The sequence below is a fragment of the Triturus cristatus genome, chromosome 9, assembly GCF_964204655.1.
Source record: "Triturus cristatus chromosome 9, aTriCri1.1, whole genome shotgun sequence".
NCBI lineage: Eukaryota > Metazoa > Chordata > Amphibia > Caudata > Salamandridae > Triturus > Triturus cristatus.
In genome coordinates, this window is record NC_140592.1 from 1,154,911,157 (window position 1) to 1,154,938,608 (window position 27,452).

The 27,452-nt window shown below is 45.3% G+C and overlaps 1 protein-coding gene across 2 annotated transcripts in view; it reads right to left on the reverse strand.

The window, feature by feature from the left end:
- The window catches only part of NUSAP1 (nucleolar and spindle associated protein 1), a 406,214-nt gene that overhangs the window by 237,726 nt on the left and 141,036 nt on the right, over window positions 1–27,452 (reverse strand). For both annotated transcript variants that reach the window (XM_085627119.1, XM_085627118.1), the window contains one exon: window positions 26,344–26,439. In XM_085627119.1, coding sequence (XP_085483245.1) covers window positions 26,344–26,439 — 96 coding nt within the window. The remainder of the gene's footprint in view (window positions 1–26,343; window positions 26,440–27,452) is intronic.

Genomic DNA, 27,452 nt, shown 5'->3' on the forward strand with positions numbered 1-27,452 from the left:
GACAAATCTGATGTCACAATAAAGAGCTAAGCCAAGACAGGAGTCTGTGAAAACCAGTACAAAAATGCAAAGGGGCTGGGAACATCCCTCAATATAGCAAGAAATCAAATGGCTTGTTCCACGCCATATAAATAAGAGATGCATAGCACACCACCACAAACTAATGTGCCTCTGGACACTGACTCAAAAGAATGGTTTCGTTTTAAATTGTTCCTTGAACTCCTAATTTTGGCGCATGTAGTAACGGAGGAGCAGGAAAATTTAATGGATTTGCACGTCGCTGCATTTTGGCCAAGCAATGGGACAAGGATTTAATTCCAAGTCTCCAGGTTTCTAAGTCCCCAGAGAGTTCAGTTTTTATCCCAATAAGAGCTGCAATATACTTGACCACACAGTTCTACTTATCTGCCGTGAACAGAAACAACCATCTTAAGCTGCGGACACTTATACATTCTAGGTCAATTCTAAAATACAAGCCCAGACTAAGAAAACTATTACTGTTTGAACATTCCACTCAAACGGTCTCATAAATGTGTAGCAAGTCAAGTAGGAAGGTTGAAATTCAACTTCTCAGTCAGAAAAGGCTATCGGTAAAACTATTTTTAGACTTGTTTTCTATGACATCATACCAAACCAAAGAGAAGTTACTCAACATATCAAAGTTTACCAAGATATGCACCTGCCGACTTCCCCCTACATTCTTTATTGCAAATTAGGAATACTCGTCACAGAATATAGGGGAGTAGTTTGTTGATTGTGAACAAAGCACAACTTGGATAAATGAGACCACAGAGAGTAAATCTTAGTAGTCCATCATAGGTATTGTCACAAAATTAACAAACACTAGAATAACTCCACATGTATGGCATTTCATGACTATTATATTAACAGTTTAGTATGCTGAAAAACTCACTTTTACAACACAAATGTGCTGTTTGCATCTCATTACCAACTTCTATTTTTTGCCACTGACCAGCAACTGGGGATCAGTGTCTGCTTTCATACTCCATACAACTGGGAGGTTTGCAATCTGCACTGAAGCCAATACATTTGTACAAAGTTCCCCCCACTAGGCTCTTGCATCTCATTCTCACCTGTTTATAGGCCCAGTGCATGGTTATTCGGTACAAGGTATGCATAATATTCCAAAGAGAAGAGACTGCCCAGAGCTAATTGATACTGTGTTTCTAAGTCTTTTACATTTCTGCCTAGAGGTGTTTAATTTGCTAAATAGTTGCATTAGATGCATCCATTAAAACTACTTGTTTGAGAAAATTTTAAAAAGTGTAGCCACAGAACATTATTATTTGGGTGTCACCAGGGGAGTCCTCCACTCCTTTAACCAAAACATCTTTCAAACATTCTCCACCAGCCACAGATGACATTTTGAAATTGCAAGCAATGGAGGCGGTGGAGCTAGGTGACATTCAGAAAACAGAGTTGGAGTGGCTTCAGCCTGCATGACAGAAGCTGTTCTGTGCCAGTGCAACTCTATAGCGTTAGAAAAAGTAACATTTAAAAATCAATGATTCCTGGAAGGTGTGAAGGAAAGAGCTGTACAAAATCTACAAGAGTTGAACCATCCATGAGAAAGAACACTACAGAAAGAAAAACTTTTTTTAATGGATAGGTGCTACTGCACATTCCATACATCAACTTTTCCCGAGACACCCTTCCACAAGTGAAAATAAGAGACATCGCACCAACCCTAAAAAAGTGCAACAACTTCCTCTCATCAAATGATTACTACTTTGCGAAAGAATGCACAAATATCCAAATGGTCAATGTTCCCATTTTTTTGGACAAGTACTAAACAATGCCGATTTAGCTACTACCTCGGTTACAGTGAAACGAAAAACAATCAGGCACACTGTTATCATCTGATTCATAAAAGTGCTTAACTGTTAAACATATTTGCTCAGGGATAGTCTATGTATACTCTTGCTAATATGCTACCCTCACAGCAAATGAGCAGCCCAATATCACAACACAAATACATTTTTCTGTCAAAATAATGCTGGATTGTTTTATTCAGTCTAACACGCAGCCACTCTTCATCTTCGAAAGGATGAGAAACATATAAACAAAGAGGAAAGCTTGATAATTACAGAAAAATTGAGGTTTTACCCTCAACATAACTTTAGAGAAAACCATGCAAAGTGAATAAGAAGTGAGCATGCAAGTCACTAATCCTTCTAGCAGAAGTAAAGGCCAACAAGACAAAAACTAAAGCGAACAAGAATGATGGTGGATCAATCGCAGGACCCATCAAAAAGTGAGAAATCTGTTTAAACAAGAACCTGTAAAAACAGATGATGGAGTATGTTAGACCTGACATCTTTGGCTCGGTATTCACACAAACATGCTGTATTCACTCCCCGATTTTTACTAAACTCATTTTGTTGGCATTAGGCTTCTGTGCATTTTACGCCTGCTAACCAGTGCTAAAGTAGTGGTGCCCTCTTCTTAAAACTTGGTAAAATTGGTTTATATCTAACTGGCACATTTAATTTACTTGTAACTCCCTAGTAAATGGTACAACCTGTGCCCAGGGCCAATAAATTTAATGTGACTCGTGGGCAGCAGCACTCACTGTGCCACCCACTAATCTATCACTTTAAAAATGCATCTCAATCCTGCCAGTGCAGCCTGTAGTGCAGTTTTAAACTGCCATTTTGGCCGGGCAAAAGAAAACTTTTGCGATTCCTAAACCTTCCTCTTTATTTTTTATAAGCTACACTTTAGATGGGCCTTATAGGCTCATTAGGCCGGGTGCATGGTATTTAAAAAGTAGGACATGTGGGTTTTACATGTCCTGGCAGTGAAAAACTCCTAAAGCTGTATTTCACTGTTGCAAGGCCTAACAACGGTTGCCTTATTACACTTCAGTGCTAACCTCAGATTGGGAACAGATAGAGAAATGCCTTTTGTAATCCCAGACAGTTTGGAGCCAGGAGTATGGGAAGAACGGATCTAAACCAGTTATTGTGGTAGGTCAGGGAATTCCCCCACTCAATGACTGGCACCAGGGATGAAAATAGGATCTCCAGAACCATTCATTAGAACACTCCTGCACTTGAGACAGATTCCAGCCCTGGTGCCTGCCTTGCTGTATGAAGGACGATTGAACTTGCTTGAATTTGATCTCAGGTTACCCAGAGTGACTCCAAGGGCCAGTTGGTGGACCTGCATAAGCTACAGGAACACAACAAGCTTCCAGAGGCCGCCCTGCAAATTCCGAACTTACCGGCACCAACTAGACCAGAGTCCTGCTGTTGCCTTAACCAAGAGTAAATCCTAATTCCCTAAGAGGTGCTCCCAGCTCCTGGACCCTTGGACTGACATCAGTGAGAGCTCATTCTGAATTAAAAAGTGAAGATCATGAAGTTTGGGATCTTCGCGAGTGGGCTCATTTGTGTTTTAAAACAAAATGTTAAAAAAAAAAAAAAGAAATCGCTGTGCAATGTGTAGCTCCGTTGGGACCTGCTCTTCACACAGACAGTGACTGTCCACGATGATCAACAAACATAAAAACTCTAGCAATGACTGACTCTTTGCGCCACATCAATGACCATCCGCAAAGCTCGACCTGCTGTATGTGCGGAAAGCCTCCCCCTCACGGTCCTCCCAACACAAAATGAACTCTTCACACTGGACTTGAGAAGTTAACTTCAGTTGGACGAACTTAGTCCCTGCATTCGAACTGCACTCCATCGCGTTCGTCCTGAACTTGTGACTTTCTCTTGGTACGGAGGGACCAGATAACCTTAAGTGGAGCTCTAAGTTTCTTGGGGCTGTTTTCATAAACACTTTGAAATTCAATATCTCCAGTTCTACTGATTAGATTATCATTTTGAAATTATTTCATTCAACAAATCGTATTCTATCTTTCTAATTTGGTTTTACATTTGTGCTGCAAAATACTTTACACATTGCTTCTAAGTTAAGCCTGACTGCTTTGTATCAAGCTATCAGAAGGTTAAGAACAGATTAATTTAGGGACTTTTGTGGTTCATCTTGACATGGACTGTGTATTACTTGAGTGGAGCTGCCACCTTTCTCATATAATAACCACATTTTTCTTTTTTTACAGAGTTTATGAATTTTATCAACCCTGATTATCTGAAATATTAACAGACTCTACGCCATTACTCAAACATTTACTCCAACAAGATGTTTGCATGAAGGCAAGTTAACGAGGAATGACTGGTATGAATTGCCATGATCTTCTACAAAAAACAGAAAATAACCCAGTAATCTGTTGAACACACTGGTTCAAGGTTTCCAGCCATCTTTGAAGAAATCAAAATTGGAGTCAGTATTTGCAATGGTTCAGAATGGGTTTGTTGCTTTTGGTGTAGAGGACAATTAAGATCAGGCTGATTGGTATCAGCGTCCAGCACCCACACCTTTAAAGGAAAGAGAAGACTTCTGCTCTGGAGCCTAATCCAAATTTTTAGGAGAATCTTTTTTCCATGTGACCTTTTAAAACATCTGTGCTGTTGATGCACTTTTTGGCTGGCGAAGTTAAGAATACACAGGACTCTCCTTAAAGGAACAGACTGACTTTCCACCATACAACCTTTGTCTATCAAATGGTATGTCCGTTTCGATGGTTGAAAAAGTCAGTAACATATCTAAGGATTGAACTAGCACCCACTTTAATAAAAAGGTTGCAGGATGACTGCATGTATTATATATGGCAGGGGGAAAAGACTAGACTTAAGAATTCCGAAAGCATTCTAATTAATAAATTGTATGGATTAGAGAGATCAAATGTATTTAGGTATCACCAAGCTGCATACCTGCGTTGCCCATCTGAACGGACAAGGAAAAATAATGAACAATCCTAGGCCATCCTATGGTAGGAGGAGCATGGGTGTTAAACAGGGGCTGACAGATTATACTCACCGTAGTACTGCAGAACCACCGTAGACAGTCGAATCAGGTGGTTTGGTGGACACTGAGAATGAGAAAATTATGGAACTGCAGCTCAACAAGGAAAGCGAGTTTGAGACTCTGAACCCCTTTGGTAGATTACATGACAGGACTTTCAAGAATTAAAATACCCACAATCCCTTTCAAGTGCTAAACTTGCTGGAAAAGAGATGTGATGGTTTATTGAGTATATTGGACCTGAAAGCTAATTATGTGGAAAAGTAGGAATGGAGCCGGTGATGCATGTGAGGGCATAAGGGAGACAGACAGGAAGGGATGCTCTAGTTTACAGAGAGGTTGGGAAAGAAGAGAGGATGTTATATTGTGGACGGAATATTCCTCTTATGTTTTATAATGAAGACAGTCAAAAAGTAATGTCCATCTATATACTCTGTATCGAAATCTAATAGGTAATTGAAACATAAGACCGTTTGCACAGCCTGGAATACGAACAATAGTTACTTACCTGTAATCTGTGGTTCTCCAGTATTGGTGTCTTTCATAGATTCACATGCCTGAATCATTCCCCTTCGTGGGAGTCCCACGGTACATCGAAAAGCAATAATTATGCATATAACAACCAAAAAACCCTGGTAACCTGAACCAGGAAGTACAGTAGCCTAAACTACAAGGGAAAAAACTTCCACAGCTATGACTATCACAGTCATTATATACAGTCCAAACTGCAGCCAATCAGGCGACAGCACCCACCAGAATGTTCTCCTCAGAGGCTCAGGCTCTCAGTTTTTCTCGCACAGGAGTGAAGCAATACATAATAGCCTAAAAAGCCTCTGAGGGGAGGTGGGCGGGTTGCATGTGAATCTATGAAAGACATCAATACTGGAGAACCACAGATTACAGGTAAGTAACTATTGTTCTTCTCCAGTATTTGGGGTATCTTTCATAGATTCACATGCCTGAATCAGAGTAGATAGCAGTACATAACCTTATGCTCATAAGACGCCACCTTGTATCATAGACATATACATTATGAAACAGTATAACCATAGAGAAATACATGTGTGTTTCAACATATGCAAAACAATTTCAAGACAGAAATAGCATGGAAAAGAGCGTCTTATAAAAGCATAGTGGAGGAGGGAGAACAGAGGCTCACCTTATTTGAAAAGATTACGTAGAACAGATTGTCCCACTGATCCATCCACATCACTTGCAGCTTCCAAACAGTAGTGCCTGGTAAACGTATGGCAGCTGGACCATGTTGCCGCTTTACAGATCTGGTGAAGAGGCCCACCGGCGAAAAGAGCTGTAGATGAAGAGATTGCTCTCGTAGAGTGTGCTCTTGGGGTCGCTTGCAATGGTCTTCCTGCTTGATCATGGCATAAACAAATTGCAGCAGAGATCCAACGAGCTATGGTTGGCTTTGATACTGAATGGCCTTGGCGTGGTTTACCATATGCTACCAAGAGTTGGTCCGATTTGCGCAGTGATGCTGTACGCTGTAAGTAAAACTTCAGACATCTTTTGATGTCTAGGGAGTGCAAGGCCCTTTCTGCAGCTGTTATCGGATTTGGGAAGAATGTTTTCAAAACTATGGGTTCATTAAGATGGAAATCCGTCGGAACCTTTGGCATAAATTTTGGATTAGTGAGCAGCACCACAGACTCAGATGTGAATTGTAGAAAGGGTGGATGAACAGTGAACGCTTGGAGATCACTAACCCTTCTTGTTGAAGTTAGAGCCAATAATAAAGCAACCTTCCAAGAAAGGAACTTTAGATCCGCCATGTGGATGGGCTCGAAAGGATGCCGCATTAGTTGTGAAAGTACTATATTAAGGTGCCAAGAAGGAGGTGGGCGCCGACTAGGCGGGAACATCCTAAATAACCCCTTAAAAAATTGTTGGATGACTCTATTGGAATAGAGAGAGTTAACACCATCTTGCCGAAACCTTGAAATTGCAGCCAAGAACACCTTCAGAGTAGAGTGGGAAAGACCTGACCTCGCCAACTGAAGAAAGAAAGGCAGAATTTGCTCTGGTCTTGCGTGGATCGGATGGAGATTAACAGATTGACACCACATGCAAAACCTCTTCCACTTTAGTTTGTAAGTTTTAACAGTTGCGGGTGCTCGAGCATTGGCCAAAACCTCTTGACAGTCTGGAGGGATATCTAGGTGTGCAAATTCAAGCTGTTGAGGAGCCATGCCGCTAATCTCAGCGATGCTGGGTCCGGATGACAAATTTGACGGTTCTGAAGGGTCAGAAGATGTGGAATTGGTCGAAACTGTATGGGCTCGGCCTCCGAGAGTAGGAGAATTTCTGTGAACCAATACTGGCGGGGCCACCTGGGAGCAATTAAAATCATGCGGCAAGGCTGTTTGATCTTGCGAAGAACTCGTGGAACTAACGGAATTGGTGGAAAAGCGTAGGCATATATTTGCGACCAATTCATCGAAAAGGCATTTCCCAGCGAGTCCTTGTGGGGAGCCCAACTTGCAAAGAATGGGTATTTGCGGTTCTGGCTGGTTGCAAAGAGGTCTAGATCGGGATGCCCCCATTCGTGAAATACCCCGTCTAGGAATGGTTGGTGTATCTCCCATTCGTGATTCGACGTTGTGGCTCTGCTGAGGGAATCCGCCAGAACATTCGTGATTCCTGGGACGTGAATGGCTTTGAGGTTGATCTTGTGGCGAATCGCCCAATCCCAAACCTCTTGCGCTTGCTGAGATAGGAGGGCTGACCTCGTCCCGCCTTGTTTGTTCAAGTAATGCATACTTGTTGTATTGTCTGTTCTTACAAGTATGCATGCTCCTCGGATGATGGCTTGGAAGGATTTTAGAGCCAAGAATTTGGCTCGCAGTTCTAGCAGGTTGATATGCCACTTTCTTTGTTCTAGAGTCCACCTGCCATTGACTGTCATTCCTTGAAGGTGCGCTCCCCAACCCTCGAGGGATGCATCCGTGGTGACTGTGAAATCCGGAATGTCGACCAGAAATGGACAACCCTCTTTCAAGTGGTTCATCTGACCCCACCATTGAAAGGCTCCCGCATTCGTGAGGTGATGTGAATGATATCCTCGAATGACCCTGTGATCTGAAGCCATTGCAGATTGAGCTCCTCTTGCAACGGTCTCATTCTGTACCGACAGTTGGGAATGAGATGAATGCAAGAAGAAATCATCCCTAGGAAGGATTTGTACACACGGACTGAAACGCACTTTTTTGATAGCAGTGAGCGCGCAAGGTTGCATATCTTGATTTGCCTTTCTTTTGACACAAAGGCCTTGGACAGATCCGTGTCTAATGTCGCTCCTAGGAACGTTCTTCTTTGCGAAGGAGCTAAATGGGATTTCTCCAGATTTGTTGACAGACCCAGGGACTGGAAGAGTAAGAGGCATTTTTGAACATGCTCGGATGCTACCTTGGCGGAACTCGCCTTGATAAGGCAGTCGTCCAGGTATGGGAATACTTGAACTCCTTGCAGACGGAGATGCGCTGTCACTGGCGCTATGACCTTTGTGAAGACTCTGGGTGCAGAACGGAGTCCAAATGGGAGGACTTTGAATTGAAAATCCCTGCCAGCCACTCTGAACCGTAGAAATTTTCTGTGCCTGGGTAGGATTAGTACATGAAAATAAGCGTCCTGCAGGTCGAGGGTGGCCATATAATCTCCCATCGAAAGCAACTGCAGAATTTCTTGGAGCGTTAACATCCAGAAAGACATTTTCTTTAAAAATTTGTTGAGAGCGCGAAGGTCGAGAATTGGACGCCACTCTCCTGACTTTTTCCGGATGAGGAAAAACCTTGAATAAAAGCCCGTTCCTTTCTGTAGGAGAGGGACTTTTTCCATTGCTCCTTTTTGAATCATCAAATTTATTTGGGAAAAAAGCTCCTTGAGATGAGCAGGGGGTGGGCCCTTGGGAGGAGAATTTGGCGGAATTTTTGTGAATTCCAGAGCATGGCCTCTGGATACTATATCTAATACCCACTTGTCTGTGGTAATCTTGGACCAATTTGAATAGAAGTGGGATATTTGACCTCCAATCTTTGTACGTGGTAACGGTAGAGATGGTGGCAGGTGGCAGAACTCATTGCTTCTTACTGGACTCTCGTCCACGAAAGGACTGTTTCCTTCGAGACTGCGAATATGGTTGATTTCGCTGTCCGTAATATTGCTGGCGATAATTGAGATCTTTGGCCAGTTTGGGAGGTTTGGAAGGAACGCTGCTGATTATAACCTCCCCTGCTAGAGAAGGATCCACGTCCTCTGGCTCCACGAAAGGAAGGCTTTCGAAATTGCAAACTACCCAGGGACCTTGCCGTATCCGTATCCTTCTTAATCGCCTGTAGTGCTTCATCCACATGTGCACCGAACAAGGACTCACCATCAAATGGCATGTCTATGATTTTAGACTGCACCTCCTGGCGAAAAGATGTTGACTTTAGCCAACCCTGCCTCCTCAGCACTGCAGCTCCTGCCAACTATACCAAACTTTACAAACATTTGTGAAACCAGCAGCTTGTGAATCTTTGGAATTGGCTTCACAACAACTCTGCAATGAAGTAGCACAGTTCTTCAATGACAAAATAAACAAGATTCACGATAATATCCTAAACTCTCAGCCACCCATTATAGATGATACTTTATCACCTATAGAATTGGATAAAGAGATAGCAGATACAAACCTACAATCGTTTTCCTCTATCTCCTTGAGTGAGACAGAAGGTTATTTGGGGCAGATTAAAAGCGGAAGCCCTTCTGATATTATTCCAGCAAGAATTTTTCCGATTGTAGGAAAAAGCTTGAGTCCTCAGATTCAAAGCCTCATCAACCTCTCTCTAACCAATGGGCAAGTTCCTAAGGAATGGAAAAAAGCACTGGTAAGGCCTATTAGAAAAAACTCCTCCATTCCTTGGACTGATTTATCCAATCTGAGGCCTATCTCGCTACTCCCTTTTTTAGGGAAGGTCATAGAGAAGCATGTCAATAAGCAACTTTCTCAGTACCTAGAACTACATGGCAAGCTTGACAGTTCTCAGTTCGGTTTTAGACCCCGACACAGTACTGAATCTGCTCTGCTGTCAGTGACAGATGACCTTCACATGTACCAGGATCGAGGGTATTCTGCGATCCTGGTACTGTTGGACTTATCGGCGGCGTTCGATACTATATCACATACCATCTTAATCGAACGTCTGACCGCAATTGGAATAGAAAGCACAGCGTTAACTTGGCTAAAGAGTTTTCTGTCTGACCGCACCCAAACTGTCAGCATGGGCACATTTAGGTCGACAGAAACCCAGATCACCAAGGGGGTGCCACAGGGCTCTTGTCTAAGCCCCACTTTGTTTAACATCTACGTGGCACCCCTGGCCAATATACTGAGAGAATTCGGGTTTGTACCTGTCTCGTACGCTGACGACACGCAGCTTATTTTCCCTTTCAAGCATCTGACCGACGAAGTGAGGGAGACCTTCTCAAACGGCATGAAAGCTGTTGCAAATTGGATGAAAGCGAACTATCTCCAATGCAACGTAAGCAAGACTGAAGTAATGCTCTTTGGGGAGGTTAGAAATCTGTGGACCTCAGAGTGGTGGCCAAGTGAACTGGGACAAGTATCTGAACCCAAAACGGTCATAAAAAATCTAGGGGTTCGTCTCGACCGTGAACTTACCTACAAGCAACATGGCAACTGGGTCTTTGGCCAATGCTTTCATGCTATTGGGCTCTTACGTAAAGTGTTTCCACTACTGCCTGATTCCATCAGAAAAACTCTGGTTCAGGCTCTAGTGCTGAGTCGCTTGGACTATTGCAACGGACTCCTGCTATCGGCCAATCAGGGAGTCCTAGCTAAACTCCAAGTAATACAAAACACTGCGGCAAGACTGGTGATGAATGCCCCCCCCAAGAACCCCTTCTAAACTTCTTCTCGACAAACTACATTAGCTCCCAGTCTATAAAAGGATCAAGTTCAAGACATGCTGTCTTATTCATAGAACCATATATGGCACTGGTCCTCCTGGTTGGAAAGATAAATTCATCCCTTACATTCCTACTCGACTCCTCAGATCTAGCAGTAAACTTCACCTTAAAGTACCAATCATTAAGAAGAGTAGGCAAGGAGGGAAAGCTCTATCTGTGGCAGGCCCGACCCTATGGAACAATCTTCCTTATGAGTTAAGGCATTGTTCCGAATTCTTGAGTTTTAGAAAAAAACTCAAAACATTTTTATTTTAGTAATTTCTCACTATGCTAGCTGGAAACTCGCTGTATATGCGGTGTGCCTTCTTTTCTCCCGTCACCTGTAGCTGCCAACTTCTCTTCTTCTGTCTTTTTCTGTGCGCAGAGATACTCTTATGTAAGAGTCGATTCTAGCGCGGTATAAATTGATAAATAAAAATAAATAAATAAACTGCCTGAACCCAGTTGATGCCACTTCCACTGCTGCATCAACGATCTCCGCTGATGCATACTCCCCTTCCTGCAAGATCTTTATGGCCTCGGATTTAGAAGGCTCCGATAACATGTCGAGGAAAGGAGAGATGTCGGACCATATCTGGCGGTCGTATCTCCCTAAAATCGCCAGGGAGTTTGCAGCCCGAACTGTGGTTGCTGCCATCGTGGAAACCTTCTTTCCTATTGCGTCCAATCTTCTACCATCTCTATCAGGTGGAGCTGATATGGGCGTTGATGGATTTCTAGCCAGTCTCTGAGCCGCTTGTGCTATAACAGAGTCCGCCTTAGGTTGACCAATAAGGCATGCTGGCGAGTTACTTGGGGCTTTATATTTCTTGTCCAGCCTTGGTAACACTGCTGGAAGAGAATTTGGGGTAGCCATCAGTCTTAATCCCTCCTTCCAAATAAAGTCGATGATTGGTATTGCCCGAACCTGCTTCCTTGGCTGGTCCTTAAAATCATACAGGAAGCAGTCATCCTCCTTTGTTTCCATGGGGATCAGGAATCTCTTGGTCGCTCTTTCCATAAGTGAATGGAAATTCCCAATGTCCACCGGGGGAGAATCCACCGGAGGCGGAGCACTTAGAGAAGGAGTTTGTACCTGATAATTATCCCACTCCGACATGCTAGATTGATAATCTACCTCTCCTTCCTCCCTTTCATCGTCAGAAACCTGCAATTGACGAGACGGCAACGGAGAAGGTTGTCTTGAAGACTGATAAGACGACAACTGCACTCTTGGCCTAGGTGTCGACGGAAGAGATTCCGCCGTTTCCGAAGGAGGGAAACTTCTATAATAATCTTGCAACATATACTGCAGATCATCAAGCAGTTCCAATGGCATTTGACCAGACGGCACCGGTACAGGAGGTGTCGGCTGTGGTTCCGTATTAGGATCTTCGTCCTGGTCATCATCATCATCATCATCATCTTGATATTTGATGAGAAGCTCCGATGGACTCCTTGCAGTCCGAAACCTCTCATCCTCTCCGGAGTCGTTATCCTCATCCTTCTCCGATTGTAAAAGTTGCGCCGGCAATTTTAGAGGCGAAATAGCTCCTAAAGACGATCCTCGGCGCTGAAGAAGCGTAGTCGCTGTTGCCCTTTGATCAGATACGGCAGACGCCGGAGTCGCAGTCCATACCTGCATATCCATGCAGGTAGATAAAGGAGGTGGTGACAATCGCGTCGACGGAACAGACGACGGTGGTAATCCTGACGAAGAAGCCATTTTCTACGACGAGGCTGTTTTCGTCGACGAGATGGCAGCCGTCGACGAGGCAATCTTCCTCGACGAGGGCGTCGACGACGAGGCAATTTTCGTCGACGAGATGGTAGCCGTCGACGAGGCAATCTTCGTCGACGAGGCCGTCAACGAGTCCATCTTCGTCGACGCATGCATCTTAGTCGACGAGCCACTCTTCGTCGACGGGGCAACTGTCGACGGTACCACAATCTTCGTCGACTGAGCAATCGTCGACGAGGAAGTCTTCGTAGACGGAGCAACCTTCTTGCTTCTTACAGTCGACGGAGCGGAGACGAGCGATAACACCTCCTTCGTCGACGAGATGGGTTTAACACTCACCGAGACCAGCGTCGACGGCGACGAAGCTGATAACATCATCATTGCAGGTCTCGGCGACGAGAATGTAATCGTCGACGTTGAAACAGCGTCGACGATAATAGCCGTCGACGACGGCAATCTCACCTGAGGTAAATTCCTGTCAGGAAAACTTTTAGCTGGTAGATTTTTTCCTGATTTCCTCGGGGGGCGTAGAGGGCTTGGTTCCTGAAGGTGGAGACGTCTTCTTAGATGAAGACGAAGACTGACCCGAGCCCTTAACAGACTGGGCTCTCCTCAACACCTTCGCCCCAGTAGAAGAAAACTCTTCTTCAGCCACCCTCTTTCTGGAAGACATAGAGGAGGCACTCTCTATCTCTGACAAAGGAGCATCTTTATCCTTGAGCTTCTGTAGCCACAGAAGAAGGCGTCCTTCCCTATCCCTTAGGGTTTTCTGAGGGAAAGTCCGGCAAATCTTACACTCCTTCACCTCATGATCAGGATAGAGGCAATAGATGCATTTTTTGTGAGGGTCTTCAGAAAAAAGCCGAAGCTTTCCGCATGACTCACAAGGTCTGACGAGGGATCTCTTTGTAGTTGACATCCTAGAAGTTGAAGAAACAGCAGAAAAAACTTGAAGTACTGAGCAGAGCTCAGGGAGACTCCCTTCACACGACGTGCTGTAGAGAATCTGAGAGCCTGAGCCTCTGAGGAGAACATTCTGGTGGGTGCTGTCGCCTGATTGGCTGCAGTTTGGACTGTATATAATGACTACGATAGTCATAGCTGTGGAAGTTTTTTCCCTTGTAGCTTAGGCTACTGTACTTCCTGGTTCAGGTTACCAGGGTTTTTTGGTTGTTATATGCATAATTATTGCTTTTCTATGTACCGTGGGACTCCCACTCCGACGACGGGGAATGATTCAGGCATGTGAATCTATGAAAGACACCCCAAATACTGGAGAACACCCAGTATCAAGTCCTGGAAAAGGCAGTTTGTAAGATTCCTGATGTTTTAGCTGTTACTAGCAAAGAAATCTCTTGTGAATAATGTGTCTTACCAACAGTATTGAAGGGTTTTAACTTGAAATATCCTGAAGCAAAATAATTTTCCCATAATAAAACTCACATTTTGACTCCCCGTCAAGTGAAATCCCTCAATAGCTCCCACGGCTACTTGCAAGCTAAGACCCGTAAATCAAACTTTCAGGTTTGGAATGTGACAGTAGGAATATCCGTCAATGCAGATTAAATGATGAAGGTCTGGCAACTGCACAGGTGGACTATGACTTCACCAAGGGGGTTCTAACATGAGCCGTTAATGCTTAAATGGCCTTTCTAAATTAGCCACCTTCTTGTCAATTAAAATCGGTTTGAAAAGAGAGTTCCTATGCTCTCTGTAAGTAACAAAATATTTAATGCATGCAAGAAGATCGTGTAGAACAATATTCATGTTGTGAGAATCATGGGCAGTCTCAGTGCTTCTTTTTGTGCTAAACGGGTAATTTGGTTATTGCGGACAGCAGTTGCTATGCTTTAATCATACCTTAGGTGGACTGTGCACCTACAAATATGAAATGTGAATGAGGAAGCAGACGACACCATTCTTTATGTGCACGATCCGCAGGACAACCTCGAACCGATCATAAGGGAAATACTTTGGTTTGGCCGCTTTTCAGGGCTAGGCATTAACTGGCACAAATCTGTCATTTTCCCATTAACAGAGAGCACGACTCCTTGGGATTGTGGGTTTCCTCTGGAATGGTGCTGCGCTAGTATCATCAGTTTAAATTATAGGCAGGCGATACACAGGTTGGAGGCACAGGTGGAACGTTGGCTGCGCTTTCCGTTGTTGATAGCAGGCCGGGTAGCTATTCTTAAAATGATCGTTCTCCCCAAATTTTTGTATTTATTATTTAATAACATCCCCATTCCTCTTACGAAGACTTTTTTTTTTACAATTGCGCACACATCTGATAAGATTGGTCGTGGGGGGGGGGGGGGGGGGGGGAGGGGGAGGCCTCGTGTCCGTTGGCAGGTTCTTACTCTTACGAGTGACAGAGGAGGTTATGGCGTACCCGTCCCTTATTTATATTACCTGGAAGCTCAATGTAGCTATGCATTTGCATGGTATCATCCAGATGCTCGTATCCCATTTTTACGTCCAGAGCCTGATTTTGTACTTCCCAGTAAGTTAGCCATGGTGCTACCGAAGGGCACCCCTAGAGACCCGCGCGACATACAAACCGTCTCCACCAATAGTTGTGCGTGGGACAGGTTACGGAGACTTCTAGGACTGAACACATTGTATTCTCCTGCTTTACCACTTCCAAGTCCTCTGTGGCTTCCAATCACAGATGAAACGCTGGTACAGCGCACATTAACCAAATTCAAAGATAGGGGATTTATATACTGAAGACCATATCTTCTCAGTGACCGAAGAGGCCAGATTACGGGAATGATCATTCATGGATACCTTTGTGCTGCAACGCGTTCGCTCGGCGTTGAAAGCAGCGCTACCCACTTACCCGATTTCACCAGCACCCATGTCCCCTCTGACATTGCTTATTGAGAGAGACACTGGTGCCCACCTAATTTCCACAATGTATAGATCATGCTCTAGTCTGCGCCCAGTGACTGATGTTAAAATACGCACGGCATGGGAGCATGACCTAGGTCGTCCTATTACAGACGATCAATGGGGGAAATGTTACAGGGTAACCAGGGAAGTCTCCCTAAACAGTAGGCACAAACGTATTCACTTCAAATTTCTCCCCCGCTTATATCACACGCCTGCCATGACGCACAAACTTGATCCCTTCAGACCCCATCACTGCCTGAAATGTTCCGCTCCATACGCGGACTTTGCCCAAGTTACATGGACATGCCCCAAACTGCAGACATATTGGGAACAAATACATGACACATTAAGAGACATGATAGGGCTATCACCTAACCCTACGCCAGAAATTGCACTCCTCGGTTATACAGTTAATTTCCCCAAAAAGATCAGGCGAATTGCTGCTCTAGGGCTATTGCTGGCTAAACGGGAAATAGCACTGTTATGGGGCCAACGTACCGTACCTACCCTTCAGAGATGGTTACGTAGCTTGTCCTATTGCAATGCTAATTGTGATCTCTATTCTTCCCTAATGCCAAGTTTGTCGCGCCAAAAGGATATATGGGGCCTGTACAAGGCATACATTGAAGGTAAGCGACAGGAATCTGCCTCTCAGGTGGAAAGTGGAATAGTGCCGGAGGGGGTGGGTTAGGTAAGATGCTATTTCACTGTTTGTAATGTTTCAGACATTTTCTTTAGATGCACTGATAGAGAACCCTATACAAGTGTAAGGTATTTTTCGTGCATTCTACCCCTTTCTTTTTTTGGGAGCACTAATGGGTCTGATACGCTTAACATTTGCTATTGGGAACATTTAGGTTGCCAAGTGACTTAGCCACATTTTATGAGACTTTCAGTATGCGACGATTACTAGGTGATTTGATCCTTGAAAATGCACACATTTTTTGTGCTTAAGAGATGTATAAGAAAATTTGAAAAAGTTTTAAAAAAATTACAAAAAAATGTGCATGAGGAAGACTATGCTGCTTCAATTACAAGGAGTGTACCTGAGGTGGACTGCTCTGCTATAACTAACTGTATCAGAGGCAAGTTGCACTGCCATAAAAGATTGTCCGAGGCGAGCCAGGCCCTCTTCCGTCCAAAACCAGGGTGAGACAGTCATAAATTCTCATTTGCAACTTTTTACCTAATGAGCAGTGCACTTAGAGTAGGGATTTATAGACTGATGCTCTGAAATGAAAGTCGTTTTTCATGGATTCAGAAGATAGGCATGAAAGATCTCTGGAGCATTGTAGTTTTCTTCCAATGAGGACAAATTAACTGAGATGGACGCTGATTTTTTTGTTCTCTTAATGAGATGCCCCCCCAATAGATGATCCATGATGTGTTTGCCCTAACCGCTCTCAATTTAAAAAAAAAAATAATAATAAAGAAGGTGGAGGCCTGATTTGTTCCTTAGACGAGATAGGTAAACATTCTGCAATGCCCTCTACAGCACTTTATGTAGTCCTCAAGACACCTTGGTGACCATTCTAGATTTGAATCAACATCGACAAATATTTCTCATTAAGCTTCCTTTGAAGTAAAATGAAATATGGTGCATTTATGAATACAAGAATATATCTTGGTAAACAGCTAGTATTAGACCAGGGGATTTTTTATTTGCTAAATATAAAGGGTTGACTCCACATGGAACGCTAACTGTAGAAATCACAATCAAGGCACAAAAAAAACTCATGTAAACAAGATTCCTAATAAAGTCTAGACTAATCTTCACGTGGTAGTTTTAAAAAAGCCTGCAGTAAGGAGAGTTCACATCGGAGCAGCTGTTGCTACCTTCTACCTTGTGGAGTCGGTTCTGTAAGGTACAGTTTTAATGGTATTTTGAAAGCAAGTTACGATGCAGGAGTATCAATCCAGCTATATTCTTTTGGAAGAGTCTAAAACAGAACAAACAACCCAATTGTTAACAATGAGATGTAGGACTTCCAGATATTTTAAGTCTGTTCTAAATAACCTTACGGTATCTTTACTTCCATATTCTGTAAAAAAATTAAAGGCAGAAATGTAGAATTCAGCTAAAAGGTCGGAGAGGAAAATCATAAATGACCTTTGGAAAAAAAAGAATAAGCTCTTAATGATACTTTACTCCAATTTAAAACAATGTACTGTTAGTTTGGGTCTGTGACTCGCTCCTGGTGGATGTAACAGCCATCAGAAAAGCATCCTCCCAGAAAAGATGTTGTAGATCAAGGAGATACATCAGTTTAAATGAGGGATCCATAACTTCAGTGCTGAAGAAGATTGTTCTTAGTCTAACCATGAAGAACAAGTTACTTACCTTTGGTAACTATGCATCTATAAGAAACATTAGTAGTGATAGAATCTTTACCTTAGAATTACCTCCAGGCGTCAAGCTGGATCCGGAAAGTTTGCCAGCAGTACCCCTGCGCGTCGGTAGGTGGCGTTGTGCGGCTCAGCGTCTGTCATCGGAGTCATGATCGCCGGGATGACGTCACAGGCAGTACTTAGACGCCGCCCACGCACGCTGACGTCAGTTCTGCACACAACTTTGTGCTAGGAACGCAGAGCCATGCAAGATACTGACCACTGATGCCTTGAAACTAGGGCCCCGAAAGGGATGACCTTAACCCTAGAAATCAGTTCGCAGAACGGGGAGGATGGGTGGGGCGTTAAGGAATCTATCACTACTAATGTTTCTTACAGATACATCGTTACCGAAGGTAAGTAACTTGTTCATCTGAAAGAAACACGTAGGGATAGATTCCTTACCTTAGCATAGATACCCCAGCAATACCACCCCGGTGGTGGGTCTGCGAACCAAGATCACACCAGAAAGTCCTTGAGAACAGAACGGCCAAAAAAGCCATCTCTCCGGACTTCGCTGTCCAGGCAATAATGTTTTGTAAGCGTGTGCAGCGAGGCCCACGTAGCTGCCTGACCGATGTCTTGCAGGGGAACACCCCGTCCCAATGCAGTAGGGGTTGCAGTTGATCGAGTGGAATGAGCACGCAGCCCCCACCAGAGGCTCTTTTTTAACCAAATAGTAACAAGCTTTGATGCACAAGACAACCCAAAGGGAGATAGTCCTCGTGTACCGTCTGACCTTTCTTGGTGCCAAAATAGCCAACAAAGAGTTGGTCATCCACCTGGAACTGTTGTATGTGGAGGAGCTCAAACGAAAGCGCACGTTTTGGGTCCAGACGGTGGAGCCTTTCTTCCTCTCTGGAAGGATGTGGAGGCAGGATGAAAGTGGGCAAGGTAAAAGTCTGCCCAATATGAAAGGCCATGACAACTTTTGGCAAAAGCATCACCTTGTCCGGATGAATGGAAAGGAAAGGAGCCTTACAAGAAAGAGCCTGGAGCTCACTCACTCACTCGCCTAGAGGAGGTGATGGAAACCAGGAAGGCAGTGTTCAGAGTCAAAAGACGAAGAGGCTCGAAAGGAGCGCACATTAGATAAGTTAGAACTAGATTCAAGTCCCAATGTGGCATCACAAATGGAATAGGAGGGAAAAGGTGTGTAATGCCTTTGAGAAATCCATTTACAATAGGGGACTTGAAAAGAGAGGGCTGATCAGGTAGTCTGAGAAAGGCCGAAATGGCAGAAAGAAAGGCCGAAATGGCAGAAAGATAGCCTTTAATAGTGCCCAGAGCAGAGCCAAAGAAAGAAGGGACAAAAGGACCTCGGAAAGAGGGGCAGAAAGTGGATCCAGCCTTTGCTGTGCACCATGCCACAAATTTGTTCCACCTGCAGGCATATACCACTTTAGTGGAAGGACAATGGGCTGCCAGTCTTCAGGAGGCAAGTCAAAGGGAATCAACTGCCGCCGCTCAATCTCCACACAAGGAGGTGGAGACTGGACAGGTTTGGGTGCAGGACCGTCCCCTGTTGCTGCGACAGAAGATCCTCCCGAAGAGGCAGATGAATCGGGGGATCCACGCTCATACGGAGTACCTCCGGATACCAAACTCTTCGAGCGCAGTCCGGCGCCACAATAATGAATAGGGCCCGGTCGCGTCTGATCTTCTTCAGCACTCTGGGCAGAAGTGGTATAGGCGGAAAGGTGTACAATAGACCGCAACGAAAAGAGTCTGAGCAAGTGCCGCCTTAGAAATTCCAACATGCAGAACTGCTGACATTGTGCGTTCTCTTCGGTGGCGAATAGATTTACCCAAGGCTCTCCCCACTGTTGAAAGAGACCTTGCGCCACCTCCAAGTGAAGACGCCATTCGTGATCCATCATGCACCTGTGGCTAAGCTCGTCCGCCCTGGCGTTCAGTGAACCTGCCAGGTGTTGAACCACCAGGGAAATGCCCTGATGTTCCAGCCATGTCCAGAGGCGCAGAGCCTCCTGACATAGGGTCCACGACCCCACCCCGCCCTGCTTGTTGCAATACCACATGGTGGTGGTGTTGTCTGTGAACACCTGCACTACGCTGCCCTTGACAGAGGGAAGGAATTTCTTCAGTGCAAGACGGATCGCCCGAAGCTCCAGAAGGTTGATATGGAGCTTGGACTTCGCCGGAGACCAGAGGCCTCTGATCTCCGCCTCTCCCATGTGGCCACCCCATCCCTGGAGGGACACATCCATTACCACTGTATGCTCCGGTTGGGAAAAGGAGAGTGATCTGCTGCTGACCCAATGCTGGTTCATGAGCCACCACTACAACACGAAACTGTGCAGTGTCCAGAACCGCTTCGATGAAAAAGAGCTTCTGAGAGGGTACCAGGTGCGACTGCGGCACGTTGATGGAGATCCCCAGCAAATGCAGGAGGTCGGCCGTAGTCTGGAGGTGGGAGACGACTGCCTGGGGCGAGCCCGCCTTCAACAGCCAGTTGTCGAGATAGGGGAAGACTGAAACCCCTGATCTGCGCAGATGAGCTGCGACCACCGCCATTACTTTCGTGAACACCTGAGGGGCACTGGTAAGGCCAAAAGGGAGCAAGGTGAACTGAATGTGCTCGTGGCCAACCGTGAACCGCAAGCAACGCTGGTGGGTCGGGAATATGAAAATAGGCGTCCTGCAAGTCTAACGCTACCATCCAGTCTTGCGGGTCTAGGGCAGACAAGACCTGAGCCAATATGAGCATCTTGAACTTCTCCTTACGGAGGAAGAGACTGACGTTCAGAAGGTCTGAGATAGGACGCAGGCCCTTGTCCTTCTTTGGAACCATGAAGTAGTGGGAACAACAACCACAACCTACTTCTGGCGTTGAACGCGTTCGATGGCCCCCTTGGCCAAGAGGGACGCAACTTCCTGCTGGAGGAGTGTCAGGTGATCCCCCGACATGCTGTGATACTGAGGTGGCATGGCTGGAGGCGTAGTCTCGAAGGGGAGGGAGTAGCCCCTTCGGACAATTTGCAGCACCCACTGGTCCGAAGTGATGGTGTGCCAGTGGGGGAGATGATGGCAAATCCGTCCGCCCACTGGCGTTTGATGGACCTGAAAGGACGGACTAGGAAGGCTTGGCAGTGGATGCCGCAGGGTTGGAGGTGGACTGACCCGCTCGCTGGCCCCCCTGAACCGCCTAGACGGTTCGCGCGGCCCCGCTGAGGAAGGTGCTGCGTCGGCCTGTGGCCCTGCGAACATAGTGGGGCGCCCCTTCCGTGACCACGAAATGCAGAAGGCGAAGGAGGCCGACAGGCCCAAGGACTAGGCCGTAGCCCAGGAGTCCTTAAAGCGCTCCAGTGCACTATCTGCCTTATTGTCAAAAAGGTGAATGCCATCAAAGGGCATGTCCATCAGGGTATTCTGGATATCCCCCGAAAAGCAAGTTGTTCTCAGCCAGGCATGGCACCTAAGCACCACCGTCAAGGATATCGCCCTGCCCAGCGAATGGTGAACTTCGCTGCGTCTCTCCCAGCAGCAATAGCCTGGGCAAGTACTGTCTGGACCTCCTCCGGACAGCTAGGCAGCACCTGGGAAACCGTGTCCCACAGAGTGGGAATAACAGCCCAAGAGGCATGCGGTGTTCACCGACTGCAGCCCTAAGCTGGCAATCGAAAACAGCTTCTTGCCAAGCTGCTCCAGCTGTTTGGATTCCCTAGCCGGAGGTGCAGAAGGGAATGCGCTTTGGGACGCAGAGGCCTGGACAACCAAGTTCTCAGGTGTGGGGTGTTGGGAGAGGAAGAGGGGATCGCCCGGAGCCGGGCGATGGCGTCGGGCCACGTTCCTGTCCACAGGAGCCCCTATGTTGGGCATGGACCAGGTGCCCAAAAGAACATCAGAAAGTGCGTCATTAAAGGACAGCAAGGGCTCCGAAGAGGTTGCCGCCGGCAGGAGCACTTCTGTCAGGAGGTTAGTCATGACAGCAACTGTACGGAGTTTGAGGTGGAGCGCCTCGGCCGCCCTACGCAACATCACTGCATAACTAGCTCCCTCCTCCATTGCCACGGTAGGAGGAGACAGCATGCCAAGGTCAGGTAAGGTGTCAAGACCACTGGCTTCCCCCAAATCCTGTGCCCAGTCTGGATCATAAGCACAGTCCTGTGCGAGAGGGGCCTCAGACCCCTCCTAGTCCCCCCCTTCCTCTGAAGTCTGTGGAACAGGCTGAAAATACGGAGGACTGACATAGGGAACAAATCCCATTGGCGTCGGAAGCAGCGTCGAGCGACGTCGATCCGGCACCGTGTCCGGGTCAGGGCTGAAGCCGGAGACGACGTCGTCCCGAGGAGCAGGCAACGTCAGAGGCGATGCCGGTGGGGTCGACGTCGATGGAGGCATAACTAGGTCAACCGGGGTCCGATCCCAGATCCCATGGGGGCCTGCGGGGCCGGAGCGATCGGCGATGCCGGGGCCGGAGCCCGCGGCGATGGAACAACAGAACCCCCAGTCTGGCCCTCGGGGCCCAGAGGCGCACCGGCGGAACCAGACAGCCCAAAGAGTAGGACCATGGCAGCAAGAAACTCTTGCACCTGGGCAGGCGTCGCCGCCGGACCCGCGTAGAGCGAGTAGACCAGTGGCGAAGTCCTAGGCTCTGCTGGAGCCTCGGGGGTGGCACCACCCACACCCTCAGCCGCAACAGGAAGTCGAAGAGCGATGACGCTTCTTCGAATGCTTCGACTTACCTGACCCCTAGTGCGAAGACTTAGATCCAGAAGAATGATGGTGACTACTCCGCAACCGGTCCCTCGACCTCCCACGGGAACGACTGCCGGACTTCCAGCAACTTTCGGGACCGCGCCAGCAAAGTCTTTGGCGTCATGGCCCGGCAGTCGGGGCACGACTTGGAGTCATGGTCGCGCTCCAGGCAGTATAGACACACGCAGTGTGGGTCCGTCACAGGCATCATGCGGTGACAGTCCCCACAGTTCTTAAACCCAGGCATCCCTACGACACCAGGAGTCGATCGACTCAAGAAAAAAAAGGAGACAAAAAGCCAAAAAAAACTCAGTCAAAAAATGGCTGGGGGGTACTAGCTCTTCCCGAATCTGCGCTTGCTGGTGCGGAAAAAGAAAGAACTGACATCAACGTGCGTGAGCGGCGTCTAAGTACTGCCCGCGACCCCATCCCGGCGATCACGACAGACGCGGAGGCGGAAAACGTCACCTACAGACGTGCAGGACTACTGCTGAAGAAAATTTTCGGATCCAGCCTGACGCCTGGGGGTAATTCTAAGGTAAGGAATCTATCACTACTTGTTTCTTTCAGAAATTATTTTTCCAGCATTCTCCGACCTCGTTCCCATGTACCTTAAAGATGCATATGCACGGGAGTGGGCAGTAGGCCTATACTCCAGCATTGTATAAAAATCATGCAGGGTGATATGAGCAGTCAACCCACCACGTGATCCCGTTAAAAGTTTCACCAAATGCACAAAGGCAATATCCTATTAAGCAAGAAGCTAAAAAACAGGTCAGGGAGATCTACTTGAATACCATGGGGTGATTGAAAATTGCACCTCACCAATGAACAATCCTTTGTTTCCCGAATCAAAACCGGATAATTCATATTGTCTAGTTTTAGATTACAGACATTTAAACACATGCACAAAGACATTCGCTGTCCAAAATACACACAGTGCCGCATTAATGAATAACATTGTGCGGAAAAAATACAAGAAAACACTTGATATCACAAATGGATTTTTCTGCCAAAATATATAGCGCCTGAAAGCAGGTATTTGACCGCATTCTCAGCATTGGGGTCCCAGCGACAATTTTGTCGTCTCCCCTAAGGGTATCAGAACAGCCCCGGGGTATTTTCAGCAAGGGTAACGGAGTTACTCCAAAAGTTTGATGAAGAAGCATTGTCCTATGTGGATGATATTTATCTGACGGACAATAAGTTAAAGAGGCACTTGACCAGGGTGCGCACCATTATTATGGGATTCACCTCTGAGGGCTACAAATTTAACTTTAAAAAATGAAATACTGTCCTATTTTTAGGATATGAGCTCTCAAGTGAAGGGAAAAGCCTGGAATCTAACTTTTTAGAAAAGTGTGCACTGCTCCAACCTCCAAAAACGTAAAAAAAATTTGCAGACTATACTGGGATTCCTAAATTTCGGCAGAACATACATTTTGGATTACACAGAAAGAGTAAAACCTATCTACGACTTATTAAACCTGACTTTTCAGTTAGACATTGGACACAGAAACATTCAAACATCCTACGTTCACTACAAGAAGACATGATAGCTTCCAAACTCTTACAGACACGCGTAAATGTAAGCAACTTGGTGATCCGTGTAATAGCCTGTCAATGCTGGTACACTTTCTTAACCTTCAATGAAGGCGAAACGGTACCAATCGCATACAAACCACACCTGTACACAAACACAGAAATGCGTTTCACTTTAACAGAAAAAATCCTGAAAGCAGTTCAGACCGCTGGAGCAAGAGAAAGAGCACTGGCACAGGTTAACCGAATAATCGTTGTCACCCAGGTACCAGCCTTCACCCAAGTACCAGCCTTAGAGGCTATTATGAAGGCTAGCATTCCAAATGCAAAAGCCTTACATCCGAGAAGGATACAATGGGCTAATTCTCTTACTGCAACGGATGTTTAATATATAACTTTGATCCTAGTCTAAAAACACAAGCATTTCTGCAATATGAACAAGAATATCCTAACCAAATGAACTCTTCCCTCTAGATCAATATGAATATATTATTTACACTTACGTATTGGCTAAACCAGCCATAGGGAGTAAGCAACAATACAGTGCAGAGTGTGCTATCGTTAAAAGTCGCATGCCGGATGGTAAGTTCCATCTAATTTGCACTAAAACGCAATCTCTAGGAGACTGCACGGCTCAATTGGCAGAACTGAAAGCACTGATACTGGCACTTGTAAATCCGGATCACGAATTCCCCACACTAACTGTGTGTGATTCCTTTTACTGTGTACAGTCGTACAATGAGTAATTGCATCTATGGGAACTAAACGGGTTCAAAGATGCAAAAGGTAGCACAATTAAGCATGAAAAGCTATGGGAACAGGTAGTGGAGTTGAAAAACGAACTACCAAGGGCTCAGGTGATACACACACTGAGTCATCACCGTGATGGTGTTCACGTTGAAGGGAATTAATTGGCTGATGAAGCCGCAAGGGGGGCAGTACGCAAGGCCTCCGTAGCTGCAACCACTCGTTCTAAAACGAGGATAGACGGCAAGATAATGGTGGCTGTCATTGCTTTACGCAAGGGCAGTTCTGCAGTACCTAAACAATTTCCACTTAAGTACTGCTACAAGTTAGATGCAAACAACATTCCATATGCTCAGATTCCTGGAGTGGAGGATACAGTAATACCAAATATGGATCGTAGGCAAGGTTTAATACTAGCAGCACACGAGGGTTTGGGTTCTGCGCATACAGGCGTTACAGGAACTATTTCTTTATTGAAAGGGCTATGGGTGGCCGGGACTAACAAAAACTAAAGACTATGTCTTGAAATGTGACATCTGCCAACAGATGAAAGGCTCCACCATAACACGCCCAGAGCAAACACCATTATCAAAATCAGACAAACCTCTTGCTTGTGTATATTTGGATCACTGCGGCCCCTTACAATCTGATAGGCCTTACAAGTATATCTTGGTGGTAGGTGATTATCATTGATGGTGCTATAGGTGAAGGGGTGATAAGTCCAGATGAGGATCACCCATGGAAAGGTGATGGAGGGACAAGAGAGAAAGTGCAGATATGGCATCAGTCAATGCAGGAGAACCCTTCACCCACCATACCCCGGGAATTACAGGTTCTGAAAACACTTAGGAGAATCTGGGATAAATTCCTAGAAATTCACTTTTTGCTGGAACAAATTTTAAGACAGTAAAACTCTGATACAGTATGCCAGAAGAAATTGTAGAATTAGAGAAACATAGTGGAAAATCCAAATCCGAACAGAAGATAATAGAGCTGTTAAAGACTTATTTTCACACAATATGTATGGGAGATCGGAGGTCTTCTAGAGGTGTTGAGTGCAGCATTCTTCAAATTGATTGGGCAAGGTTAGAATTCTCTAAGGCTAATAGGTTACTTAAGGGACAGTTTTTCAGGTCTTATTTAAGGAACACTTTTCTTTAAAGGTTAAGGAAAGATTCACGCGTAAATCTATGAAAGACCCAATGTTGGAGAACAAGAAAATTAGAGAGAAAAAATGACATAACATGTCAATTCACTAAACAAAAGATTATTGTAGAGGAAGTGGTAATCTGTAATTTTTCAGAAACTACGTTCAAAACCACCATCACTGGAAAAACGTAGAAAGATTTCCATACAGCCATCAGTCTTTCCTAATAATAGCTACTAAAGCCAAGCATAGGATTGCAAATATCATAAGAAAAACGAAAACATTTACTCTCGATCATGCTTACTTGGGGTTATGGCTTCCAATTGAGAATCAGCAGGTCTTGACGGATGCCTCTCATAACGTGGTACATTTTTATTAGGGGACGATTTTACCAAGTTACCTAATTTAGAGAAGAAAATAGCGTTTAAATACACATTTAAAGTTAATCTCCATTTACCTTGATATTTATACATTTTCCAAGATACCTTAAATACATCAACAAATCTTTGAAAAGAAAAAGTTCCTTACTTGCAAAGAAAAATTAATTGTATTCCAAGTTTGTATCATAGACATTTTCACTGTAGTCATAAATGTCGCAATTGCCACCAGGGTGCAGAGGTTATGGAACAGTATTTTTAATATATAACATTTTTAAAGAGTACCTCTAACATTCTATGTTTCTGCTAACCACACCGCAGCCTATATAAGTAAATGTTCCAGAATTTTTTAAGAGTTCATTACGCGTAACAATAGCTCTCCAAAGAGCGATCCTTCCCTAATGTGAAATCTTCATATTATGGACCACTCGGGTGATGTTGGAACAATCCTCAGCCAGAAAACTAATGTTACAGCAAAACAACTTTTCCTTCTCCAGCCAAAATGTTTACCTGGATTCATAACCTTGGACCTGAAAACAAAGCAGTGCCCTAAAGAAGTGGTGGAAAAAACAAATAGATTCCTTAGAGATCAATTCCGCCCAATACATCTAGCATTTAAAAACCAAATTGCAATGAGCACTAATAGTAGGCAGAGACCACCAAGTAGCTGCCTCGCAAGTGTCTAAAACTGGAACTTTCAGAAAAAAGAGAAGCAATAGAGGTCTTGACTTGTCAAATAAGCCCTAGGAGGGAGGAATCAATCTGCATTAGGAAAGCCTAACTGAACATGTTTTAATATTCGGCTAGAGATGGGTTTCTTAATTATTGGTTTACCAGCACTAACCTGGGCTTAGAAGACCAATAGCTGCCAATTTATTATGAATGATTTTGCCCTTTTATGGCGGTTGCGTGAGCCTGTAGCTCCGCGCCAGCCCGCAAATTATCCGGATGTTCCAACGGCAGCCAGGACCTGGGTGCTCTTCTGGGGAAGCCTCAGGGTCGGAGGGTGCCCGGAGGAGATTCTGGGCCTCCCACT